The sequence below is a fragment of the Oenanthe melanoleuca genome, chromosome 2, assembly GCF_029582105.1.
Source record: "Oenanthe melanoleuca isolate GR-GAL-2019-014 chromosome 2, OMel1.0, whole genome shotgun sequence".
Classification (NCBI taxonomy): Eukaryota; Metazoa; Chordata; class Aves; order Passeriformes; family Muscicapidae; genus Oenanthe; species Oenanthe melanoleuca.
Window position 1 is genome coordinate 1,789,458 of NC_079335.1, and position 14,356 is coordinate 1,803,813.

Here is a 14,356-nt window from a genome sequence, read left to right on the forward strand (position 1 = left end):
AATAAGCCTTGGGATAAAGGCTCTCCCAGCTGCAGCAAGGCTCCCAAATTCCTTCTGCTGCCATGAGCCTGGAAGGAAGAGAAATCATGGACTCATGGATTGGTTTGTGTTGGAAAGTGCCTTCAAGATAATGGAATTCCATCCCCCTGCCATGAAGGGGCTTGATCCAAGCCCCATCCAATCTGGACATCAACACTTCCAGGCATGGGGCAGCCACAATGTGATGGTTTTGAAAGCAAAACCAGTGAGAGACTCCAAGTCAGAAATACAGTTTAAAAGGGGAAAAAAAGAGAAAAATGAAATACATGCAATAGCACAAAGGAAAAACCATTGACAGAGTCAGAATAGAGTGGTGGCAGCAGCCCAGATGAAGTGATCTTGTTGGAGCAGTGATCCTGTAGAAAGTTCTGGTAGCTCTTGTCCCCTGGAAACCAGTGGGTGAGGGCAGCTTTGGTGTTCCAAATCTCAGTTTTTATCCAGGTAGGAAATGTTTGGCTCCTCCCCCTGGCTGGAGCATCTCCCAGTGGGATGATGGAATTTTATCAGTCATGCACTGGGACTCCATGCCCATTAACAGGAGATATCTCCTGGAGTGTTGTAACCCAAAACTAGGGGTAGAAGGGATGCTATAACTCTTTCTAGGTTCCTATATCATTGGCAGGAAAGCCATAAGGGCCTCCCTGATCTCTCCTGTTACCCTGTGTCCACATCCTATTGGCTTCTTTCCAAATCCCCTCTCTGACCTTTTCCCTAGAAAAGTCCATTAGCTGTGACCCTAACCCTCTTTGTCCCCTGGAGTCACCATGCAATAAACGAGATCCCTGACAAAGACAAAATCTTTTGGATTCCTTCGTTCATCTAATGTATCACACTTTAGCTCCCTCAGAGTGAGTAGCTAGGAGGGAGTTACAGGGTGTTACACTGGAGGAAGGGTGGGTCTGGGAAAGATAAAGAACATTGCCCCAGCTGGTTTAACAGCTGGCCCATTAGCAGAGGATATCTCCCACAGAGATCAGAATCACTTCCCCACCTGGTTTCAGCAGATGGTGATGGAATACAAACCTTTGGGAATGTTGTAACCCAGGACACACAGCTTCTCTGGGAATTCCATTCACCACCCTCACAGGGAAGAATTCTTTTCCAATATCCCATCTAACCCTGCCCTGTGGGAGCGGGAAGCCATTCCCCCCATCCTGGTGGAAAAAGTGCCTCTCCCAAGTGTGATGTGATGTCTCTCCAGACTGCTGGAACTTCCAGAGGTTCCCTGGGATTGCCCTGTGTTGCAGGAGGCAGACAGCTGATTACTTCCCAAAAAATGTTTCCAGGTGGGTGGTTGGCACTCAGGCTGCCCCTCCTCTTGGGAACAGGGCAGGTGATTTTCCTGGCAGGATGGGATAACAAGGAAGTCTCCAGTCCCTTCCCAGGTTACTTGGAGTGGAATGAGCTCATTCTGTGGAATCTCCTCCATCTCTTTCTCAAGGTTTTGTTGGGATTTTCTACTTCTGGATTTGTCAGAGTGGAGGAGGATGGGCTGGCAATTAACTCAACCAGCTTTAATTGGTGCTCCTGTTCCAATCTGGGCTTGTCCCCCAGGCAGAAACAGATTCTGACTTTCCCACAGTTCATTCCTGGTGCAGGAAGCAGTGCTTCAGTTGGAGGGAACACCTGGAGAGTTTAAATTTCCACTTCCCTCCTTCTCCTGTACATCCCTGGATCCAATACTGGATTTCTGACAAAAACAGGCACACAATGAACTCAAATGTCCTCAAACCCAAATTCTGTTGCTGCTGAGGCTGAGTTGAAGGTGGTGAGGGGAGATAAACTGGACTCTGAAGGTCTGGCTGCTCTTCCAAGCCCAGGAACTTGACACAATCCTTTTTTTTTTTTTTTTTTTAATTTGTCTTCTATTTCCTTACCTGTATGCCCCTCTACTAGAAGGCTACAGACATAATTTTATTCCATTTTTCCTCCAGCTACTTGGGCAGGCTTTGGTGTGTGGCCCTTTCAGCAAAAACCTGAGGCTGCATAACCTCTGACTCCCTTTTGTGATTAAAAAAAAAGTTGTGTTTATTTTTTTATTTATTTTATTTGTTTGATTTTCCTTTATGTTCTCACATTCCAAGGGGCTGTGCTGGGTCATCCTCACAGGGCCCTTCTGTGTGCTGGGAAAAATAAAATAACACCACAAAAAATGACAAAAGTGGGAGAAAAAATTCCAGAAATAGAACAGAGAATTGTTCAATCCAGATCTTCCTCTTTGAGTCCAAGGTTGTTGGTTGTCCCTTTAATTTGGTGTTTTCTATGGATGCTCATGTGCCTCAGTCAGGTGAGACCCACCTGGAGCACTGTGTCCAAATCTGGGATCAGGAGGACCTGGAGCTGCTGGAGCAAATCCAGAGGGGCCATGGAGATGCTCCAAGGGCTGGAGCCAGGCTGGGAGAGCTGGGAATGTCCAGCCTGGAGAAGGGAAAGCTCCAGGGAGAGCTCAGAGCTCCTTCCAGTGCCTGAAGGGGCTCCAGGAGAGCTGGAGAGGGACTTGGGACAAGGGATGGAGGGACAGGACACAGGGAATGGCTCCCACTGCCAGAGGGCAGAATTAGATGGGATATTGGGAAAAATTTCCATCTGAGAGGGTGGGGACACCCTGGAATGGAATTCCCAGAGCAGCTGTGGCTCCCCCTGAATCCCTGGAAGTGTCCAAGATTGGACAGGGTTTGGATCACCCTGGGATAAAGGAACGTGTCCCTGCCCATGGCTGGGGTGAAACTGGATGATATTTAAGGTCCCTTCCAGCACAAACCATTCCATGATTTTGCTACCAGGCCACCTGCTTGAGTTTGTAAAACCTCTGGGTTGAGGCTTCTCAGATTTTCTTGGACTGAGTTTGCCTTGACCTGCTTGCGGCTTTTTTTATTTTTTTTTTTTTTATTTTTTAATCTTGCCTGAGTGGGGAGAGCAATTTTCCTAATTGACTAGTGGTTCTGGCTAATTAGCTCTGCTTTTGTCTAGCTTTCAATGGAGCAGCTGTAGATTTGTATAAATAGCATTACCAAGCCATAATTCAGTGCAGGATGAAGGATTTGTGCCTCTGATCCAAGGACACAGAATAAGAAAATTCTGGCTTGGAGGTCTTGAGGAGGGGAAATGTGGGATGGGAGAGGAGGGTGGGTATGGAGAGATTGGAAGGGGTGAGGCCCTGGCACAGGCTGTCCCATCCCTGGAAGTGTCCCAGGCCAGGCTGGATGATGATCTGAGTAACCTGGGATGGTGCAAGGTGTCCTTGTCCATGGCAGGGGTTGGATTGAGATGATCTGCAAAGTCCCTTCCAACAGAAACCATTCCATGGTTCTATGAGTTGTCACCAAACAGGAATTTATCTTCATGGAAAAGCCTCCATCCAGATTTTCCCCTGTTGTTCTGCATGGATTTAGTCTTTATTTTCCAGGAGAAGGCAGGACATGGATGATCCTTGGATGATTCTTGAGCTGCATTTCCACCTTAGGATATTCTATGGAGTCACAGGAGAGAAATCCACAGGGCACAGTGGGAACAAGCCCTTCCCAAGGCTCCAGGACTGACCCCAACTGGACAATCAAAACTGGGGTCCTGGTCCTCACACAGTGGTTTCTCCTGGCTGGATGCAGGAAATCCAGGAATCCCCATCCTGAGGTATTTAGGAAGCAAATAGAGAGAGATATATCAAGAGCTGGGCTGGAAGTTGGTTTTCCTTCTCCTTCTTGCTGTCACAGCTCCCAAAAAATACCTGTCCTGCAGGTTTGAAGTGCCCTTGGAGCTTCTTGTCCCATCCTGATTCCTCAGAATCATGGAATGGGTTGGGTTGGAAAAGACCTTAAAGCTCCTCTTGTTCCACCCTCTGTGGGTGGGGACACCTTCCACTATCCAGAGTTGCTCCAAGCTCCATCCAACCTGGCTTGGACACTTCCAGGAATTCCAGTTTATTCCCTGTGCCAGGGCCTCACCATCCTCACAGGCAAGGATTTTTTTTTCCCAATATCTCACATAAACACTCCCTCTACATCTACCATGAAAAGAAAAACAATTCCAAGATGTTTATTGTTTATTCTCTTTTTATGGAGAGCTGACTCATAGCAGGGCTGGTGGTTGGGAACAGGCTGTTCATGGAATTACACAGGGAATAAAACAAATGGGAGTGAGTAGGAGGAAGATCCAATCCAGATCATCACAGCTCTCAGCCAGATGGAAATTTCAGAAGGTTTATGGCAAAAAAGTCTTGAAAAATAATAGATTTACAGCTCCAGTGGAATTGTTCCAGTGTCTTCTCTGGAGAAGGTCTGGGATTTTGGATATGAGATTTTTCAGGGATGGTCCTACTTGGTCAGGCCAAAGCCACAGTGAGGAACACTTTAAGAATTAAGAAGTGTGGACAGCTGTTTGATAACCCTTGGAATTGTGCATGGATTTCCCATGTGTTACTGGTATGGATTCCATGACAGCTCTTGTGCAGCAGTTCCAGCCCCAGGGAAGCTCAAAGGGCTGTTGGATCCCCCCATTAACATCCTTAATTACAGGTGTAATCCTTTTTGTGACTTAATCCTGATCCAGCTGGGATTTGGGCAATACAGGAGCCCCAGAGACACCATAAAATCAGATAACATCCATAACCAGGGATTTGGGGTGGCCCTGGGGCACCATTACTTGGAAGAGAGGAAGCCAAATTCTCATCCCTGGGCTGCCCACACTTGGTTCCTGATCCTAAGTGTCTTTTCTCCATGGAAATAAAATAAACAGGAGTGGGGAAAGTGTGGGAGATTGGCAGGAGCAGCCACAAGGATCAAGTCCTTCCATGATTTGATACAAAGGGTTTAATCCTGTGTGGGATGAACTCCAAGCCCCTCTTGGTTTCCCTGGAATCTGAGCACCTGGGAGGGTCTGAGGTGAGGCCAGGTGTTTGTCAAGGTGACAGCTCACCTTGGTGTCCTGGTTTTGACAATGTCACAGCCAGGCAGGATGCAAAGAAGGAGCCTTGAAGCACAGTGGAGAAGGGATGGAGAAAAGGGGAAGGGAAAATCACAATTCTTTGTCACTGGGTTGAGGAAGGGAGGAGCTGGAGGTGCTCAACACACACAGTTCCTCTTCTCCCAGGGCCATGTGTCCTGTGAAGTGCTGTCATTCCTGGCAAAAAGTGGTGCCAAATAATGAAGGATGGGGAGCAAGACTCTGCAATGGCTTCAGTGGGTTTTACTTAGGGCTGGAACATCCCTGGAGCTGAGAACCAATTCCATCCTGCAGCCTCTGATGCACTAGGGCTGGGTGGGGAATGGCAAAACAGAGGGATAGATGGAATTGTCTGGGAATCTTCTGGGATGCCACCTGAGAAGGGATGAGGCACCCTCTGACCACAGGGAAGCTGAGTGGGCAAAAACTTCAGGACATTTAACAGGAAAAGGTCCCATAAGGCCAATCCATGGTGTTCCTGTCCTTCCTCATCATTTGCTATGTGAAACTTTTCTGAGGGCTTTTTTGAGAAGAACCCAGTATAAGGCTCCCAAAAAAATGAGCAGATCCCTGTTCCTTGACTTCCAATCTCTGTTCTGCATCCAGGAATGTTCAACAGTCAGAACATTCCAGAGGCCAGGCAAACAAAGCCACATTTCCAGCACAAGCCTGTAGTGCAGTTCCAGAGCCAAGAGTAAAATCCAGGATCATGTTCTCATCCTGAAGGATGTGATTCAAATGCCTGCAAGGACCTGAACTAGGGAAATAAACAGTTCCTAGGAACATCCCTGGTCTGGGACATCATCCACAACATTTAATTAATCAGTTTAATCGTTGGCACATTTCCTGGCAAGGTTCTAGGATGGATCAACCATGGAATATCTGGAGTAAAACAAAGGAAGGATTATTCCCACAAGACTGATATTCACCTCTTGGCCTCTGTGCTGGGGATGCTTCTGGAAAAGTTGAATTTGCTGCCACAGCTGTAGCCTATGGCCACTGGGACACCTTTTCCCAGATTTTCACCCTCACCCAGCCAAGCCTTCCATGTCATGCTGCTGCCATGTGTTGGGCATGCAGGGTGACACCACCATCCTGAGGAAATGCCACACCTCACACCTGCATCACATCCCCAAGGCCAGCTTGGAACTTCCCAAAAATCTGGTTCAGTGGGCCACTGGCAACCCCCAAAATGGGAATTGTGCCACTTGTGCCTCAAACCCCTCCTGCCAGTGGGGCTGTGGTGGACCACTTCCCCTGGCCTGGGGAGCCTCTTTGGCTCCAGTGAGGAGCAGATTTGAATCCCTGGACTTGCTGGTTTCTCTCTGGATCTGTGTCAGCCAGGAGAAATTTGTGTTGTCAGTCCTTGGAACTGAGGGAATAAACGTTAATCATGGAATGGTTTGGGTTAAAAGGGACTTACAGACCCTCTTGTTTCAGTCCCCTGCCATGGGCAGGGACACTTTCCACAATCCCAGGTTGCTCCAAGCCTCATCCAACCTGGCTTTGAACACTTTTAGAGCTGGGGAATCCAAAATAACAATCATACTGAAGAGCAACACAGTTATTTTTCCTTTTTATTTTTCAAAAAACCAGTCAAGACTGGTGAGAACAAGAGGACAGAGCTTTTCCAGGGTGCTGAGCCTTGGCTCTTTCCAGAATCCCCCAGAGAGTGACCCCTGGTGCTGCAGTGATCCAGGCTGGCCCATCCCTGGAACAGGGAGTGAGCCCTGGTGCTGCAGTGATCCAGGCTGGCCCATCCTTGTGGATCAGGGAGTGACCCCTGGTGCTGCAGTGATCCAGGCTGGCCCATCCTTGTGGATCAGGGAGTGACCCCTGGTGCTGCAGTGATCCAGGCTGGCCCATCCTTGTGGATCAGGGAGTGAGCCCTGGTGCTGCAGTGATCCAGGCTGGCCCATCCTTGCTCCCTGGATCAGGGAGTGACCCCTGGTGCTGCAGTGATCCAGCCTGGTCTGTCCCTGGATCAGGGAGTGAGCCCTGGTGCTGCAGTGATCCAGGCTGGCCCATCCTTGCTCCCTGGATCAGGGAGTGAGCCCTGGTGCTGCAGTGATCCAGGCTGGTCCATCCTTGTTCCCTGGCACAGGGAGTGAGCCCTGGTGCTGCAGTGATCCAGGCTGGCCCATCCTTGTGGAACAGGGAGTGACCCCTGGTGCTGCAGTGATCCAGGCTGGCCCATCCTTGCTCTCTGGAACAGGGAGTGACCTCTGGTGCTGCAGTGATCCAGGCTGGCCCATCCCTGGATCAGGGAGTGAGCCCTGGTGCTGCAGTGATCCAGGCTGGTCTGTCCCTGGATCAGGGAGTGACCCCTGGTGCTGCAGTGATCCAGGCTGGCCCATCCTTGTTCCCTGGAACAGGGAGTGAGTCCTGGTGCTGCAGTGATCCAGGCTGGCCCATCCCTGGATCAGGGAGTGAGCCCTGGTGCTGCAGTGATCCAGGCTGGCCCATCCCTGGATCAGGGAGTGAGCCCTGGTGCTGCAGTGATCCAGGCTGGTCCATCCTTGTTCCCTGGATCAGGGAGTGACCCCTGGTGCTGCAGTGATCCAGGCTGGCCCATCCTTGCTCCCTGGAACAGGTCCTGCCCTGTGGTCCCTGCCCTGTGACCTGCAGCCCTGACACACCTCCTGCAGCATTCCTGGGGTGCACAGTCCCCAGCCTGGCACAGTGTCACCTCTTGGGCAAGAGATGTGGTTTATCCCCTCCACACCCAGGTGCAGATCCATGGCAGAGGAATGGCTGCTGCTCCCGGGGTTATCAGGGCTGCCTTCCCCATCCTGTTGATCCAGTTTTACGTCAGCAGGGCTGGTGGTGTCAGAAACTTCCAAAATAACGAGCAAAAAAAGCTCTCTGCAAGATTTCCCCCCAGCTTTTGGTTCCTTGGGAAAGGTGTGGTGGGTTTTGGTGTCTCTTTGAACTTCTGGCTGTGCCTTCACTGTGCTCAGTGGTTGATCCCACTGGATGCTCTGAATGTCTTGGATGAGCATCTCCTCTGTTTCACAGAACTCTGCTCATCTCACTTGGCTCCTGCCCAGAAAATCATGTTAGCCCTCAATAATTTCAACCCTCACCTCATCCATCTTTCTTCCACATGTTTTTGGACCCTCTGCTTCTTCTGCTTTTCCATCTCCTAAATCCTAAAGGCTGAGAACGTTTTTGTCTGACTGGTGTTGAGCAGGACTCTGGAGAATTGGATGCTCCATGGAAAAGGGGATAAAGATGTTTTTAAGCATTGCTGGAAGTGTTCAAAGCCAGGTTGGATGGGGCTTGGAGCAGTCCCTGCCCCTGGCAGGGAGTTGGAATGATAAGATGGTTTTTAAGGTCCATTCCCACCCAAACTATTTGATAATTTAATGATTTAAGACTTTGCAGGTAACCAAGTCATGCATTTCCTGTCCCCATTAATATCCTGACTGCAGATGCTGGGAATTCTCCAGGTCTAACCCTGGAAATGGCCTTGCCATAACCCACCCAGACAATTCCATTCAATTATGCCACTTGTTCCCATTTTCCTTGGCCACAGATGATCAAAACAAAACCCCCACCCAGACACCAGCATCAGTGACCAGAGATGAATTAAAGGATTAATCCCAATAAAAGGTGTGAATTCCCAGAGTGCTTTCACTGCTGCCTGGAGTCACCAGCCCAGCCTGAGGGCAATGCTGGTGAGAAAACAACCCAGGTGCATTCCTGGCCCTGACCTAACCCATGATCCCTGCCCACTCTTTCCAAACCCTTGGCTGCCTCATCACTCTGTCCAAAGGCAGGGAAGGTTTACATCCTGTCCCCAGGTGAGGGTGTTTTTCCTGGGCTGTGGAGACAACTGGGAGAAGATGAAGCTCTCCCTCCTTGCAGTGCTGGTTTGGCTCCTCTTGGCAGCTCAAGGTGAGGTTTGCTCCTAGATAAAGCAGAGCTGAGTGTTTTAAATGCAAATTAATTTAATTTATAGCTTCGTATCCAGGCAGAGAAACCATGGGAGAAACTCCTCAGCTCTTGGGATGGTGCAGGTGCTCGTTTTGGGGGGTTTTTGTTTAGAATCTCTGGAAATTTCCCTGCCCTGCTGGATTTTTATGGAAACAAGACAGAAAAAAGGAGGCAGTTCCCACTGATCTGCCTTTGAGAGACTTTCCAGGGTGTTTTCCTGTCGGGGTGGTGCAAGGCTGTGGTTATTCTGAAATTTTGATGAAGACAGCACAATGCTCTGTGTCCATGAGGGCCACACCTCCAACATCTGGCCCTGAGCAGCTGTTTCTACCCATCTCCAAAACCCCAGAGCTTGCTGACTTCAGAGATTCTGGGACAAAGTCCAGAATTAGGGAGAATTAGGGATGTGGGCTGAATGGGTTAATGGTGGTGGGTATTTGCATAGTAACTGTGCTATAGATGGTGCATTTTATTTCATGGAGAGATGGTCAATTAAATCAGAGCCTTTTTAAAGGAATATGATCCTCCATAGACAAGAGAGAATAAACCTTCTCCTCATTTTGGAGAGCAGGACAGGCTTTGCCAGCACTTGGAGTCGTGCCACACGTCTGGTGCAGAAAAAGAATTCCTCAGAATAGTTATTTCTGGCTCATTGTGGCCTAAGAATACCTTTCTGCTATTTAGCTTTGTTCACTCACCAGAACAGTGATCCTGACAGATTTCCAAGTGTTAACAAGGCCCAGGAGACAGGGAGGTTGTCCTCAGTGCCAAAATGAAGCCTGGCCTAATCCACGTTGGATTATCCAGGCAGTAAAAATTAAATATTCACTGTGTGTCTTAGGGCTGAATTCTCACAGCAAAAAGTAAAAAAAAAAATATCCTTCTCCTCATCTTCTTTGCCCTTTAAACCAGGTTCTGGGTTTCTTTTTGGGGGGGCATTGATGTTTTCTAAGGTCCCAATTAACCCTCTTCATCTGCCAGTGCTTTCTGCCTAATTAAGCTGCAGCTTAATAGTCCCCAGCAAGCAGAAAAAGTGACCCCAGGCACCTGGGGACATCCTTGGAAACTCCTCCAGGAGTCCCTGCCCTTCCCTGCTCCCAGCATCACATCAGAATTGGTGCCCTCAGCCTGGAGAGGAGGAGAAATTTAAGTTGGATAGAAGGAAAAAATTCTTCCCTGTGAGGGTGGTGGGGCCCTGGCACAGGTTACCCAGAGAAGTGTGGCTGCTCCATCCCTGGGATTGGCATTGGAAGAGTGGATTGGGTCTTTCAGCTCCATGGCTTTTACCAGACCTGCACCTTGGGGGTTTAGATTCCATGAAAAGTGGGGGATAATTTGCTGGCATTGCACAGAATCCCAGGATCACTTAGGTTGGGAAAGACCTCCAGGATCCTCAAGTCCAACCTGTGATCACCACCAGAGCTCTGAGTGCCATGTCCAGGCATTCCTTGGGCACCTCCAGGGATGGGGATCCAACACCTCCCTGGGCAGCTCATTCCAATTGCTGATCACCTTTTCCATGGAGAAATTCCTCCTGACGTCCAGCCTGAGCCTTCCCTGGGGCAGTTTGAGGCTGTTTCCTCTCCTCCTGTCCCTGTTCCCTGGGAGCAGAGCCTGACCCACCCCTGGCTGTTCTCTCCTGTCAGGGAGTTGTGCAGAGCCAGAAGTTCCCCTGATCCTCCTTTTCTCCAAGCTGAGCCCCTTCCCAGCTCCCCCAGCCTCTCCTGGTGCTCCAGACCCTTCCCCAGCTCCATTCCCTTCTCTGGCCACACTCCAGAGGATGAGGAGACAAAACTGGCCACAGGATTTGAGGTGTGTCCCCAGCCCTGGTGCAGCCAGGATGGTTCCATCTCCCTCCTCCCTGTTCTGGTCTCTTCCTGCAGCAGATGCCCTGTACTGCTACACCTGCAACTGGGAGCAGAGCAACTGGAGCTGCCTGAAGGCTGAGAAGTGCTCAGAGCAGGAGGAGTACTGTGTCACCAACGTGGCCTCCGTGGGCATCGGTGGGTGCTGCCCTGGAGCCCTGCTGGGCACCCAGGAATGGGATCTGAGCCTGGGCTGCCTTTGGGGTGGGTTAAGGAGTCCTTGGGAAGCACAGCTGGGAGGTGGAGACCTTCCCTAACCCAGCCTGGCAGGGCTGAGGGTTTGGAATTCTCCTCATCACACACAGAGATTTTCTTCTTTTGCTGTTGTTTTATTCCTGCATGGAAAATCAGGGGACATTGAGAGAAGGAGAAGGGAGAATAAATAAATTTGAGCCTTGATTCCTGGGAGCAGAGCCCAAACCCAGCCTTAGGGAGCTGTGCAGAGTCAGAAGTTCTCCCTGATCCTCCTTTTCTCCAGGCTGAGCCCCTTTCCCAGCTCCCTCAGCTCTCCTGGTGCTCCAGACCCTTCCCCAGCTCCATTCCTGTCTCTGGACATGCTCCAGCCCCTCAATTTCATTGTTGTCCTGAGGGTCCAAAAACTGATCCCAAGATTTCAGGTGTGACCTCACCAGTGACAAAAAAAAGGGAAAAAAATTCTTCTCTGGTCCTGCTGGTCACAGTATTTCTGATCCAAGCCAGATATAGAGGAAACAGAATTATTTCCCTCAAATGGAGGAGCCTGGGAATGTGATTTAAATCCAGGAATGAACATTGTCACTGTACACTTAAAAGAATCTTGATATGAGGATCCATGATGGGAGGTGCTGGATCCAAGCATGGATATGGAATTCCTTGTGCAGGAGGTCACCAATAATTCCTGGGATGTGGAAGGACCAGGATGGGTCTCATGCTGATCTCTGGGATGTGAGGGGACCAGAATAGGTCTCATGCTGATCTCTGGGATGTGAAGGGACCAGGATGGTCTCATGCTGATCTCTGGGATGTGAAGGGACCAGGATGGTCTCATGCTGATCTCTGGGCTCTGCTAGGACCAGGATGGGTCTCTTGATGATCTCTGGGCTTTGGGTGGACCAAGATGGTCTCATGCTGATCTCTGGGATGTGAAAGGACCAGAATAGGTCTCTTGATGATCTCTGGGGCTTTGGGTGGACCAGGATGGTCTCATGCTGATCTCTGGGCTGTGAAGGGACCAGGATGGTCTCATGCTGATCTCCGGGCTGTGTGGGGACCATGGGACTCACCAACCCAGCTGCATCCTGCCCAAGGATCACCCAACACCCCCCTTGCTAATCCCCCTCTCTCCCTTCCCTGGTCCAGGCTTTCTGTCCCTTTGGAAGAGGATCACCAAGAAGTGCTCCAGCACCTGCCCACACCACAACTTCCTCCTGGGGCTGGCCACCTACACCTCCTACTGCTGCCAGAGCTTCCTGTGCAACCTGAGTGCGTGCCCAGGGCCCCGGCTGGCTCGCCCCTGAGTCCCCATCCCGTGTCCCCCTCCTGCTGCTGGGACAAACTGGGTCCTGAAGGGCTGAAGAGCTTGGCCAGACCCCCCCCAGGAGCTGTGGACATCAAACATCAGGGATAGATGAAGCATCGTTGTCACTGTCTTGTCCTCTGCTGTCTCCCAACCTTCTGCTGGTTTTTCTTCCCCACCCTGAGCTCTGAGTGCCACACCCATTCCTTGGATGTGGGGATGGGAACTTCCATTTCTGTCGAGAAATTCCTCCTGATGTCCAACCTGAACCTTCCCTGGTGCAACCTGAGGCTGTTTCCCCCCATCCTGTTCCCTGGGAGCCTGAGCCACCCCTGGCTTCTCCCTCTTTTCAGGGACTTTTGGAGAGTCAGGAGGTTCTCCTGGAGCCTCCTTTTCTCCAGCTCCAGCTCCCTCAGCTGCTCCTGGTGCTCCAGACCCTCCCAGCTCAGTTCCTGTCTCTCCAGTGTCTCTCTTTTCATGCTCTGTCCTGCAGCTTTGGGAGGGGGATGCTCCTTCTGCACTTCCTGCATCTCCAGAGGGGTTTCTCCTGCAATTTTATCCTCTTTTGGCTCACAGAGTGGAATCTCCTGGGCAAAAATAACACCTGCACATCTGTCCCCACCTGCACTTCCAGCATCCTTGGGAATCCCTTCCTTCCCCTTGCTTTGTTGGAGCCACAGGACCTCACCCAGGGCCAGCAGCTCCCTGGATTCTCAATTCCTGCTGCTTGGAATTGTGTCTTCCAGCAACCCATTAACTCACCTTTGCCTCAGACATCCTCCAAAGCCACAGCAGGGTGATCAGGGAATATCCTGAGCTGGGAGGGATCCACAAAGATCATCAAAGTCCAGCACCAGAGCTTTTCCCAAGCACTTCTGCAGCCCAGGCTTGGTGCTGTGACCACTTCCCTGAGGGGTTCCAGTGCTCAAAGACCCTCTGGAGGAAGAACTTTTCCTAAAATCCAGCCCAACTTTCCCTGACACATCTCCAGTCGTGTCCCAGAGAGAATAAACCAGTGCCACCTCCTTCTCTTCATGAAAAGCTTTTGCAGCATTTGGGTCGAGCTGATGAGGAAATTTGGAGAGGTTTATAGGGAAAACAGAGATTCCAGAGAGGCCAGAAATTTGATAAAGATGTTTTTCAGTGCAAAAAGGGGCTTGAAAAATAAACAGTGACAAGACAACAGAGGTTTTTCATTGCCTGATGTGTGCTCTGAGTGCCTCTCCTTTCTCCTAAACACTTTTTTTTTGGAGGAATTTTGCTCTGGAGAAATCATGGCAATGCTTTAACCCGAGTCAGAGCTCCCAGATCTGCCAAGCATCCCTCAGCCAAGGGATGACACTGGGTGTTGTGCTTCCAGCCCAAGCCTGGTAAACAAGGGGCACAAAAGGGGCTTTGAGCTGTGCTGAGCAGGGCTGGCCCAAGTTCTGCAAAACAGGGAATTTTCAGGGGTGTGTCTCTCTTTTATTAATCAGCTCCTGCTTTCCTTCTCCCCCTTTAACCTTTTCCTCTTATTTACAGCATGATCTCTTCCCAGCCCTCTCTGGGAATTTTTATTTCTCACCCTAAAGCAATTCAAGCCCCCTGCCTTGCCCTCAACCCAAAGCTCTTAATTTACCCATCACACAATATTTTCTCATAAAAGCAACAAAAAACAACAGCAACAACAACAAAAAGGGATTTGTGTTTTTCTTCTCCTGTGTGCCAGAATTTTTCCACTCTCTGAAAGCACTGAGGAGTCCCAGTTGGACAGACTCTAATAATTAATATTTCATTGGGTTGGATTTATTCTTCCTGCAGTGGTGGAGACAGAGGCTCCCCCAGCCTGCAAGAAAACACAGTCTGGAATTTTTTTTGCTGCTTTAAAGCAAAACTCTGGGGTGGTTTTTTTGGGTTTTTTTTTGCTTGCTTTGCTGTGCCTTTGCTGCAGAAAAACTTCCTTGTATCCATGGATAATAGAAAGGGAAAATAAATCATCCTGGGCACGGTTGAAGAGCAAAGGGTTATTTTTTCATAACATAAAAAAATAAAGAGAAGGGGTTTAGATGGGATATTGGTAAGAAAATCTTTATTGGGAAGG

The 14,356-nt window shown here is 49.9% G+C and overlaps 1 protein-coding gene across 1 annotated transcript; it reads left to right on the plus strand.

Annotated features, from left to right (window-relative positions):
• Positions 1 to 8,780: 8,780 nt before the first annotated feature.
• On the plus strand, positions 8,781 to 12,542 carry LOC130249986 (lymphocyte antigen 6E-like). The gene is made up of 3 exons (XM_056485204.1): positions 8,781 to 8,877; positions 10,800 to 10,919; positions 12,120 to 12,542. Exons 1-3 carry the CDS (start codon positions 8,826 to 8,828, stop codon positions 12,275 to 12,277), a joined length of 330 nt encoding a protein of 109 aa, XP_056341179.1. The 5' UTR covers positions 8,781 to 8,825; the 3' UTR covers positions 12,278 to 12,542.
• Positions 12,543 to 14,356: the final 1,814 nt, after the last annotated feature.